The 10,892-nt window shown below is 41.4% G+C and overlaps 1 protein-coding gene across 1 annotated transcript; it reads right to left on the bottom strand.

Moving 5' to 3' along the window:
• Positions 1-1,064: 1,064 nt before the first annotated feature.
• On the bottom strand, positions 1,065-8,972 carry LOC126841597 (uncharacterized). Its single transcript, XM_050578180.1, has 3 exons — positions 6,230-8,972; positions 2,281-2,304; positions 1,065-1,240 (listed from the first exon to the last, which is right to left on the bottom strand). The coding sequence occupies exons 1-3, from the start codon at positions 8,970-8,972 to the stop codon at positions 1,065-1,067; spliced, it is 2,943 nt and encodes a 980-aa protein (XP_050434137.1).
• Between the last annotated feature and the right edge of the window lie 1,920 nt (positions 8,973-10,892).

The raw sequence follows: 10,892 nt of genomic DNA, 5'->3' as shown, positions 1-10,892 counted from the left end.
TTGTCAAGATTGAGTGTAAGGCCAATACGCTGAGTCCAGAGACAAAAAGAGTCGAGATCTGACTGAAGTTGACGGCAGTCGGAGATGGAAGTAACTTTAGAATAAATTTTAATGTCATCAGCAAATAGAAGGACTTTGGAGAATGAAAGGTAACTGTTAATTGAGTTGATGAAAATGATGAACAGAAGAGGACTAAGATGTCCTCCTTGGGGAACTCCAGAGGTAGTTATATACAAGTCAGAAGTAGCACCATGAATTCTCACAAATTGCATTCTTGGAATAAGATAAGATTGGAGCCAGGATAGTAAAGGATCCCCAATACCGAGTGATTCTATTTCAGAGATTGATGTTGTTACGGTCAGGAGAGGGTTAATTGAGGGTAGCCAGGTGTTTAGGTATTAAGTAGCAATTTATTTTAATACAATGAAATAAACAAAATAAAAACAAAACGTGTCGTCAAGACGTTCTTCGGTCGAAATCGAAGTGTGTGGTCGACGGCGGCGGCGGCTGCGGCCAACCCGTCCATCCGGCGAGCGCGGCCTGTCGGACGACTGGAGGGAAAAGCGGGCACGGGCGCCATCCGGCGGTGGCGAGTGTGATTAGCACTCGACCACCACCGGAGTCGCGATGCGACCGCGTCATACTCCCCCCCCCCAGTCCGACAGGTCGGGCTTCAATCCGGAAGGACTGTCGGACCCGATGACAAGAATGCGTCGACGTCCGGCGCAACCTCCATCAATTGGACCGTGTCCGGTTGGAGGAAGTTGAACTCCCTCCATCCACCTGCCGGGTCAACACGTTGACCTAGGTCAACCACCGGTGTCGCTGCGATATCCACCGCTGACGAAGGGTGTGGTGGTGGCGGCTGCGGTAGCTGACGAAAACGCCCCATCCCATCGCGCACGCTGTGCCGATGATTGGGCCGCTGCTGTTCCAGCCCGTTTTGCGCTGACTGGCGTGGCCAGTGGCTGTGGGACGCGGCTGCTGGTCGCGGTCGACGTGACCTGGCGGCGGCGTGCCCCTCGGCTGGCCGTGGTCGACGACCCCCGTCCTCGAATCCGCGGTCATAGGCCGCCCACACCACCTCGTTGGCCCTCAGCTCCCAGAGCTCCGCTCTCCGGATGCGTTCCGGGGTCCAGTCCTCCAGGGTCTCCCTGGTCCGTCGACCCTCCAGCGCCGTGGCAGCTTTCCACAGTTTTCGGGCCTGCTCCCTCAACTGGATCGCCGTGTGTGCGGCCACCTGTCGCGACGGGCGGAACAAACGATTCTGTTCAGCCATGCTATCAACAGAAACAAAGGGAACATTAACATTTCGTTTAAGGGTTTACTCCAGAGCTAGATGCTTTTAGGGCCGAAACATGTAACTTTAGCTGGACCTTCCCTTGGGTTTTAAACACTCCCCTGCCTAACCTCTTTGCCAATTGTACCGGCCCCAACCATTTAGGGGCAAAACCTGCATAGTATTTCTTTTCGGCACTTGACAAAGGGTGTGACCGGTAATACACCCAGTTCAAATTTGCACTTACCTTAAGTCCCTTTAAGTCTGAAATACCGACTGCGCCAAACGATTTTGTTACGGTCAGGAGAGGGTTAATTGAGGGTAGCCAGGTGTTTAGGTATTAAGTAGCAATTTTGTTTAATACAATGAAATAAACAAAATAAAAACAAAACGTGTCGTCAAGACGTTCTTCGGTCGAAATCGAAGTGTGTGGTCGACGGCGGCGGCGGCTGCGGCCAACCCGTCCATCCGGCGAGCGCGGCCTGTCGGACGACTGGAGGGAAAAGCGGGCACGGGCGCCATCCGGCGGTGGCGAGTGTGATTAGCACTCGACCACCACCGGAGTCGCGATGCGACCGCGTCAAGATAAGACGGCTATGAATAACCGAGTCAAAAGCTTTACTAAAGTCCGTGAACTGGAAGCTCCATGTAATATTTTTTTAAAATTATAATTCCACAACTAATCTATATTTATTCGGTACTTCAGCGAGACATGAAAATGCTCTTTCGTGGTTGCAGACTCGGTTGAAAAACTTTTTTTATTATAATTCCACACCAAATCTAAATTTTTTCGGTACTTCAACGAGACATGAAAATGCTCTTTCGTGGTTGCAGACTCGGCTGAAAAACGAGTTTTTAATTACTGACTCCGCGCTCTGATTGGTCGGCCAATCAGAGGCCTTTATTTTGTCTACTGTATGGTACGGCCCTAAGATATACTTAATTTGTATGTGTTGGGCCTGAAAAGGACCGTTTCAATGGTTATAGAAATTTATTTTTACCCATGTCTGCTACTGTTTCTTCCTCTGAAACAAAACAAATTTAATTTATTGATTGACACTTTTCACAATTAAATTTTGATTTGGTTTTGTCTTACTCAGAATTAAAAAAAAAATTGTTTCTTACACACATATGGTTTATTAATTAATTATTATTATACCACTATCAGTATTATTATTATTGTTACAACCATAATGTACCAGGTTGTAAGTATTGGTTTCAATTTAAAAAAATATATATTTGAGCCAGATAAGGGCAAATTTATTTTAGCTTCAGTGCGGAACTGAGAAGGTATTGTTATTACAATGATGTTTTAATTTTTTTTTTGTGTCTGGGCCCACGATATCTCGTAAACCGCTGAACCGATTTCTTTGTGTAGCAACTTTATAGATCAAAAATCATACCTGGCTGAAAGACAAAATGTAGGATTAGCAGCACAGTTACTGTCCCATAGTGTTGCTACAGCTTTAGATCATTACAAACCTGGTTCAGACAAGGCACTATCTAAAAATACTGGACAGTTTATTGAAACCATAAGTAATTGGTTCGATATAATGAACTCATATATACCATCTGAAACATTGTGTACCAAAAAGCCATATGGCTTAAATTTAGAAGACCAGAATAATTGTTTAGACAATACGTATAAGTTAATATATTCAATGAGATGCAAAGGTAAAAACACACTGCTAACAATTCAAAAAGGTATTTTAATTTCTATTAAATCTACTCAATTACTTTTCAAAGATTTGATGGAAAAATATGATATATCTTACATTCTTACTCACAGGCTTAATTAAGATAGTCTTGAAAGTTTATTTTCTATAGTAAGAAGTCGAGGAGGTCTTAACGGTTTTTTTAATTTTTGATAACATTATTATCATTGTTTTGAAAAAATATATACTTTTCTAGTAGCAGCGTTTTGTTACATCATCTAACATTTTTAATGGTAAGTATTAAACATATTTTTTATGTACGAATACTTTTTCTGCATTAAAATGTATTGTTTATTATAATGGTATAGTTTGTTTTCTTGTGTGATTGTTAGTTTTTACGATACTGTGATGACAATGGATCATTCCATATGGCATCATTGGGGCTAGGTTCTGTGTCATAACACACAATTGATTTTGACAAATTAGTAATATTTCTTTTAGTAAAATTACCATGGCGTTAAATCTAAATGAAATTGAAGAACGTCTTTGAGGATATCATTACAATACAAATATTTAAAATGGAAAAATTCATTGAACATAACAATTTAGGTATTTTGGTTAGCAGTATTATACATTTTCTATATTTATTTATAAATTAACAGTAGTTATTTTAATTTAGGAAAGGGAACGGTGTTTGATGAGAGGCGAGGCACATTTAATTTTAAGTAATACATAATAATACATTTTTTACTATAAAAGTCACCTTGTTTGCCATTAATTTTGTCATTAAAGTAATCAACAACCTATTCATTTTTTATTATTATATAATATGTATCATAGCAATTACTTAGCGACCATGATCATTTTACTGATTATAATTATACTATAAGCGTGTTTTCTATAAAACATTATTAAAAATTAAATGGTTTTGACAGTTAACGAGAGAGTTAATAGACCATGTCGATGAAGTAGAAGATCCAGATGATGTTGAAAAAGACACCGAAAGTGATTTAGATAATTATTTACCACCTAATTGGGTAAAAGGGTCTTGGCAAAATCAAAATTATCCACGTAACATTATTATTTTAAATCCTCCTTTATCATCATTAACACCTTTAGCGTATTTCAAACAATTATTAGATTCCGATTTAATTGAAAATATTGTTTATCAGACTAATTTGTATTCAACACAAAAAAACACAAAATCTATAAACACAAATTTCAACGAAATGGAACAGTTTCTAAGTCTTCATATGGTCATGTCTATTTTAAAAATGCCGTCGTATAGGATGTATTGGACTAATAATACAAAATATCCGACTATTTCTGAAATAATGTCTCGTAATCGATTTAATTTTAAGTAATACATAACAATATATTTTTTACTATAAAAGTCACCCTGTTTGCCATTAATTTTGTCATTAAAGTAATGAACAACCTATTCATTTTTTATTATTATATAATATGTATGTTCGGTAATGTTGTGGACTGTATTGGTTTCAAATATATATACAAAAAAAAACAAATGTTAATTAAAGCATGCAGACTACTATTAAACCAAAGTTAAGTATACAAATGTCTTACCGGCTGGCCAGCGCACTACAACAACAATTACTAAGGACTTAAAACTAAAACTATACAATAAGCAAATATTTACAACTTGAAAATACGAGAACGGTGACGGTCGGTAGTGGTGGTATTGCAAGACGGTACGGTCGTCTGAACGGTGGTGAAAGCCCGCAAACTGTTGATTACTTTACGAGAACAAGACTAATTCTTCGAACGTCGCACAAGTACACGAGCTCATCACAGCAGGCGGTTGATATGTAATTAATAATTAAAAAACAACAACAAATAACGAAAAACGGTGTAAAGTTTCTTTTACGCGTGCGGTTAACGGTGCGGTCGGTACGATGCGGTAAAACAACAACAAAAAACGGATAGTAAGTGATATGGTGCGGTGGTGGTCGGTGCAGTCGGTGGTGGTGGGACGGTGCCCGGCTTGATAACGCTTGAACATACCGCCCACCTTGAAGAACCGTAGGTCTTCAAACGTTTGACGGTAGCGGACAAAGCTTCACCGCCGGGCGGCGGAGGATCTTGCCCGCGGAGGTGCGTATTTGTGCAACTCGGACGACTCCATCAGTTCCAGAAACCGTATCAACCACTCGAGCTGTACTCCATGTGAGTGGAGGGGTCGGTTCTTGGAGAATGACTAAATCGCCAATTTTTAGATTTGAAACTTGACGATTCCATTTGGTTTTCTCCTGCAGTTTGTGTAAATACTCATGTTTCCACCGAGACCAGAAATGTTGATGTATCTGCTGTATTAAAGACCAACGCTTGTGGGTACTGATATGGGTTTGACTAATTTCATCCTGAGGAGATGGAACAGCGACTAGAGGCTCCATAGTAAGAAAATGTCCTGCGGTTAAGGTCGTGAAGTCGTTAGGGTCGGATGACATGGTACATAAAGGCCTCGAGTTAAGAACGGCTTCTACCTGGTGTAGAACGGTATTGAGCTCTTCGTAGGTTAGAATCCTATCTTGAACCACACGGTGAAGCAATGTCTTAGCAGACTTGACGGCTGCCTCCCACAGACCTCCCATGTGTGGTGCTGCGGGCGGGTTAAAATGCCAGTGAATCTGCGTACTGATGACGTGATGAACGAATTTTGATTCTCTAATTATGGTATCTACCTCCTTTAGGTATCGCTGACTGCCCACAAAATTCGTGCCACAGTCACTGTAAATATCTGTGCAACGACCCCGTCTGCTAATAAACCGGTTTAGGGCGGCAATAAAAAGAGGCGTGGACATGTCTGACACGAGCTCGATATGAACTGCTGTGGTAACCATGCAAACAAAGATGCAAAGGTAAGCTTTGGTAACTTTAATTTTCCGTAACATTGCGGCCTTCACTTGAAAAGGACCGGCAAAATCTACACCAGCGCGACTGAACGGTTTGACCTGGGTAACTCGAAACACTGGAAGATTTCCCATCAAGGGCGGGTTTGGTCGTGGTTTTACTCGAAAACATGGGATACATTGGTGTATTCGCTTCCTGATGATGCTACGAGCCGAAAGAATCCAGTAGTTTTGGCGTAAAATGTTGTGTGTAGTTTGAGCTCCCGGATGACTCTTAGTACGATGCACAAAATCTATCAGCAATTCAGTCAATTTAGAATTTTTCGGTAGCAAGATGGGGTACTTTTCGTCGTAAGGAATTGGTGAGTTTTTCAAGCGACCACCTACTCTGATTAACGATTTCTCATCTAAGAAAGGTGATAACTTACGTACGGATGCAGGTACTTGTTTGTCTGTAGCAATAGCTTTTTTGATGTCTGCAAAAAATACTCGCTGCGTCCATCGTATTAACGATCGTAAAGATCTCTCGGTTTCGGCCACTGTCGGAGGGAAAATACAAGCCGAAGGTTTTCCCAATAAATGATCTCCAACACGCAACCAGTAAGCCGTAAGTCTCAAAATTTTTTGCAGATTATCAGATTGATATAAAAGGCGGCTCTCTTCTTCTTTTACCTGAGATATAAGCGTGATTGGCTTCTCTTCCGCCTCTTCTTCCAAACGGCTGTCTGGACTGTCAGCGTTTTGAGCTGGCCAAGTATTTTTAGGTTGACACAAAAATGTAGGACCTTTCCACCATAAGTCATGGTTAGTAAGTTGTTGAGGACTTAGACCCCGTGAAGCGCAATCAGCAGGGTTCTCCTCGGTTGGAACGTGACGCCACGTGTACCCTTTAGTCAACAGCTGAATCTGGGCGACTCGGTTGGCAACAAACGTTTTTAACCTACTAGTAGGGGATTTAATCCATGCCAGCGCAACAGTGGAATCGGTCCAGGCGGTTACGGTGCCAATGGATAAAGATTTTAGGTTTTTGGAGACGTAATCCAAAAGGTGTGCTAATAACCACGCACCGCACAGCTCTAACCGCGGGATGGACATTTTTGTGGTTGGAGAAATTTTTGCCTTACCCATTAAGAGATGACAACCTATTCTATCACTTGTACATACCCGCAAATACACTACTGCTGCGTACGCGGCTTCCGAACTATCGCTGAAACCGTGTAGTTCATAGAGTGCGTTTGGACTGGTTACTAATCGGGATACACGCAAGGTTGCCAGGATTGGTAACTCTTGATGATATTGCTGCCACGCATATTTAGCATCTTCGGGTATAATGTCATCCCAGTCAACTTTCAAGACCCATAGATATTTTATCAAACGTTTTAGAACCGTGGTTACTGGTGCCAATAGACCTAGAGGGTCATAGATTCTAGCGATCTCGGATAAAATAGCTCGCTTGCTGTATTTAACCGGATTGGGTTGATATTTGTAGCTTAGTGAATCAACCTTCGGATCCCAATTTAGTCCCAAGACTTTGGTATATGTCAACTCATGTTCTTCAAACGTCACTGGTAGTGTTTGTTGGTGATCGAGTGGAATGTTACTCAGTAATTTGTCGGAATTACTTGACCATTTGCGTAACTCAAAGTGACCTTTTGCAAACGTGTTTTCGAGTTTTTTCTGCAGATCTATTGCAGCTTCTTCGCTTTCGGCTCCGGTTGCTATGTCATCTACATACAAATCACGTTTAACAACTGTTTGTACAAGTGGTTCATTTACTGCTTCATCAGTTGCCAACTGATGCAGAGTGCGGATGGCGAGAAATGGAGATGACTTTTGTCCAAAAGTTACCGTGTTCATTTGATATTCTTGAACTGGTTCATCCAAAGAGAACCGGTAAAGCAAGCGTTGGTACGGTCGGTGAGCTTCGGTCACAACAATTTGTCTGAACATTTGTTTTACGTCAGCGGTAAAAACAACAGAATGAAGTCGGAAACGTAAAACAATTCCCGGTAAGTCCTGCTGTAATCTTTGACCGCAATAAAGATTGTCGTTCAATGAGTGACCCGAAGAAGTTTTTGCGGACGCATCAAACACGACCCGCAATTTAGTAGTAGTACTTTCCGGACGTAATACAGCTTGGTGTGGGATATAATACATATTTTCTTCACCGTCGGATTTTTTCACTACAGCGGACATGTGACCTGTTTCTAAGTAGTCATACATTGCCATATTGTACTCTTTATGAAGTTCTGGTGATTTTTTGAACTTATTTTCCAAACTTCGTAAGCGATGCAGCGCTACGTCTCTGGATTTCCCAAGTAGAGGGGGATTTCGTGTGAACGGAAGATGCACTATGTATCGTCCATCTTGTTGTCGTGTTGTGGTTGTTTGATAAATTTGCTCACACTCTAAATCGGCTGGGTTATTTTTCTCAACTTTTGGAACTTCTTCGATCTCGAAAAATTGTTGTAACGTATGATTTACGGATTCAGACGAACATAAGGTGATAATTTGTTGTTTTGGACCGTTGGTCGTTTTACCCATCAAAACCCAGCCAAACACCGTAGATAGCGCTATCGGTTCATCTACCTCACCTTCTTCCTTGTCGCCTAAGAGAAGCTGTGGAAAGACATCAGCGCCGAGCAAGACATCAACTGGTAACGCTTCGGCAAACGATGGATCGGCTAACTTCAAACCTTTGATGTGTGGCCATGAATGATTCCACACTCTTTTCGACGGAACTGGTCCAGTAATACGCGTTAGAATTAAAACGTCAATGCTGAACATGGGACTTTGTTGGTCGACCGGTCGTACTTCGACATTAGCTCTTCCTCTTACCGCTGGGACTTCAGCTCCGGACAACGCTTGAACGGTTACATCACACTTTTCTCTTTTTAAGCCTAAAAGCTGGACACAACGTTCAGTGACAAAGCTACTTTGACTTGCGCTGTCAAGTAGTGCTCTTACTGTAACCGATTGACCATTTTTGTTTTGCAGAACTACAGAGGCTGTCGCTAATAAAACGGACGTATGATAACCTTTTGTTTCTGCAGCCGCAACGGTTAAATGGGTCGTGGTAACGTTCGGTTCGGTTTTTTCCAAATGCAGTAGAGTATGGTGCTTACCCCCACACGTAGAACAGTTTCGTTGGTTTTTACATTCACTGGCCATGTGCGCACTGAAACAGATAAAACATCTTTTCAATTCCTTGATTGTTTGATGCCGTTCGGTTGGTGTTTTATCTTTGAACGATTGACAGTTTATCAGCAAGTGACCGGTTGTGTATTACAGACAGGACAGGAAAATGACTTATTCTTCCTTCCCTGTTCAAGCTTTCGTTCTGGTTGGCTGCTGAATAATGTGATAGATTTGTTTGGTTTGAGTCCTTTTGTGGTTACCTTGACACTTCCTTGCGATACGGTAGCTGATTTGCAGTATTTTGTTAAGAACGTGGTAAACTCCTTCATAGATGGGTCCTCGGAGGTATCTACTAGTAGTTCCCATTGCGCTCTTAAATAATTGTCTAATTTCTTTTGTAATAGATGTAGTAGAATGGGGTCCCATTGATCTACTGCATACGATAGATTTTGGAGAGCACCCGTTGATTCTAAAATTACATTTAGTAGTTTTCTTATAGAACTACCATCACCGAAGGTTGCTCTTGGCGCGTTAAATAGAGCTTCAATGTGACTATCCGCGATAACACGGCGGTTTGAATAACGATCAGTTAACTGCGCCAAAGCTAGTTCGTAGTTGCTATCAGTCAACATGAGATTAGATACCAAACTTAATGGTTCTCCCACCAAATAAGATTTCAAGTAACCAAACTTCACCACTGGCGACATATTAGATTCACCAACTAATTTGTCAAACATATTCCTAAAACTGGTATATTCCATAGGGTTTCCACCAAATTTAGGTACTGCTAATTTTTCGATCGGGTGATAGGGTTGTGAGGCGCTGAGAGCTTTTGATTCAAAAAATGTTTTGTTGAGCGAATCGTCGACAACTGCCTCCGGTAAGTATTCGTCCGCAAATATTTTACATCCGATATACTTCTCCTCAAAAAGAGCACGCACACTATCGGTGTCGATAGCATCTACCACGGGTGTACTTTTACATTGGTGACGTATTATTACCATTAATTGCGTTTCAAAATCCGAATATAAATTTTCTATTGTCGCAAACATAATTTTAAATTTAGTTTTGGCCAACTTGTTTGAAGAATCATTTCCCAATGCTTCCCCGGCCTCGTATACGCGCTGTACTCGACACTGAAGACTTGTTATGCGCGCCTTTGCTTCCTCGTAAACTCCCATTGTGTAATTTATAAAGCACAGGAACAGAAAAATAAAAAAAATAAAAATAAAAAATGAAAAATTAGAAATACAATTTTTTTTTTTTTTTTATACTTGGGGTCACGCTGTATACACGCACACAAGACGTGGCGGCGCGCGGTGTTATGCAGCGAGCGGCCGCGAGCTTTGGCAACGCGGTGCGGTGTCCGTTGCCTTCGCGGCGCGGGGTGGCTACGTCCACTTATCGCGTGTATACTCGCGTCGTACTATACCGACGGCAGGGTCCAAAGTCCAACTTTGCACACGCGCAACAAGTGTATTATTATACGCCAACTTAAAAACTTAAAACTTAAAACCGGTGGTTCAACCACTTAGGAAAACTTAATACTAAAATACATAAATAATCCTAGGCTCGAAGGACCAATAATGTTCGGTAATGTTGTGGACTGTATTGGTTTCAAATATATATACAAAAAAAAACAAATGTTAATTAAAGCATGCAGACTACTATTAAACCAAAGTTAAGTATACAAATGTCTTACCGGCTGGCCAGCGCACTACAACAACAATTACTAAGGACTTAAAACTAAAACTATACAATAAGCAAATATTTACAACTTGAAAATACGAGAACGGTGACGGTCGGTAGTGGTGGTATTGCAAGACGGTACGGTCGTCTGAACGGTGGTGAAAGCCCGCAAACTGTTGATTACTTTACGAGAACAAGACTAATTCTTCGAACGTCGCACAAGTACACGAGCTCATCACAGCAGGCGGTTGATATGTAATTAAT

Source organism: Adelges cooleyi, unplaced genomic scaffold, assembly GCF_023614345.1.
Source record: "Adelges cooleyi isolate 19-005CV unplaced genomic scaffold, UGA_ACOO_1.1 ACOO_flye_CR_arks_rails_tigmint_CR_PRNA_396, whole genome shotgun sequence".
Taxonomy (NCBI): Eukaryota; Metazoa; Arthropoda; class Insecta; order Hemiptera; family Adelgidae; genus Adelges; species Adelges cooleyi.
This window is presented reverse-complemented; position numbering and strand designations above follow the sequence as displayed.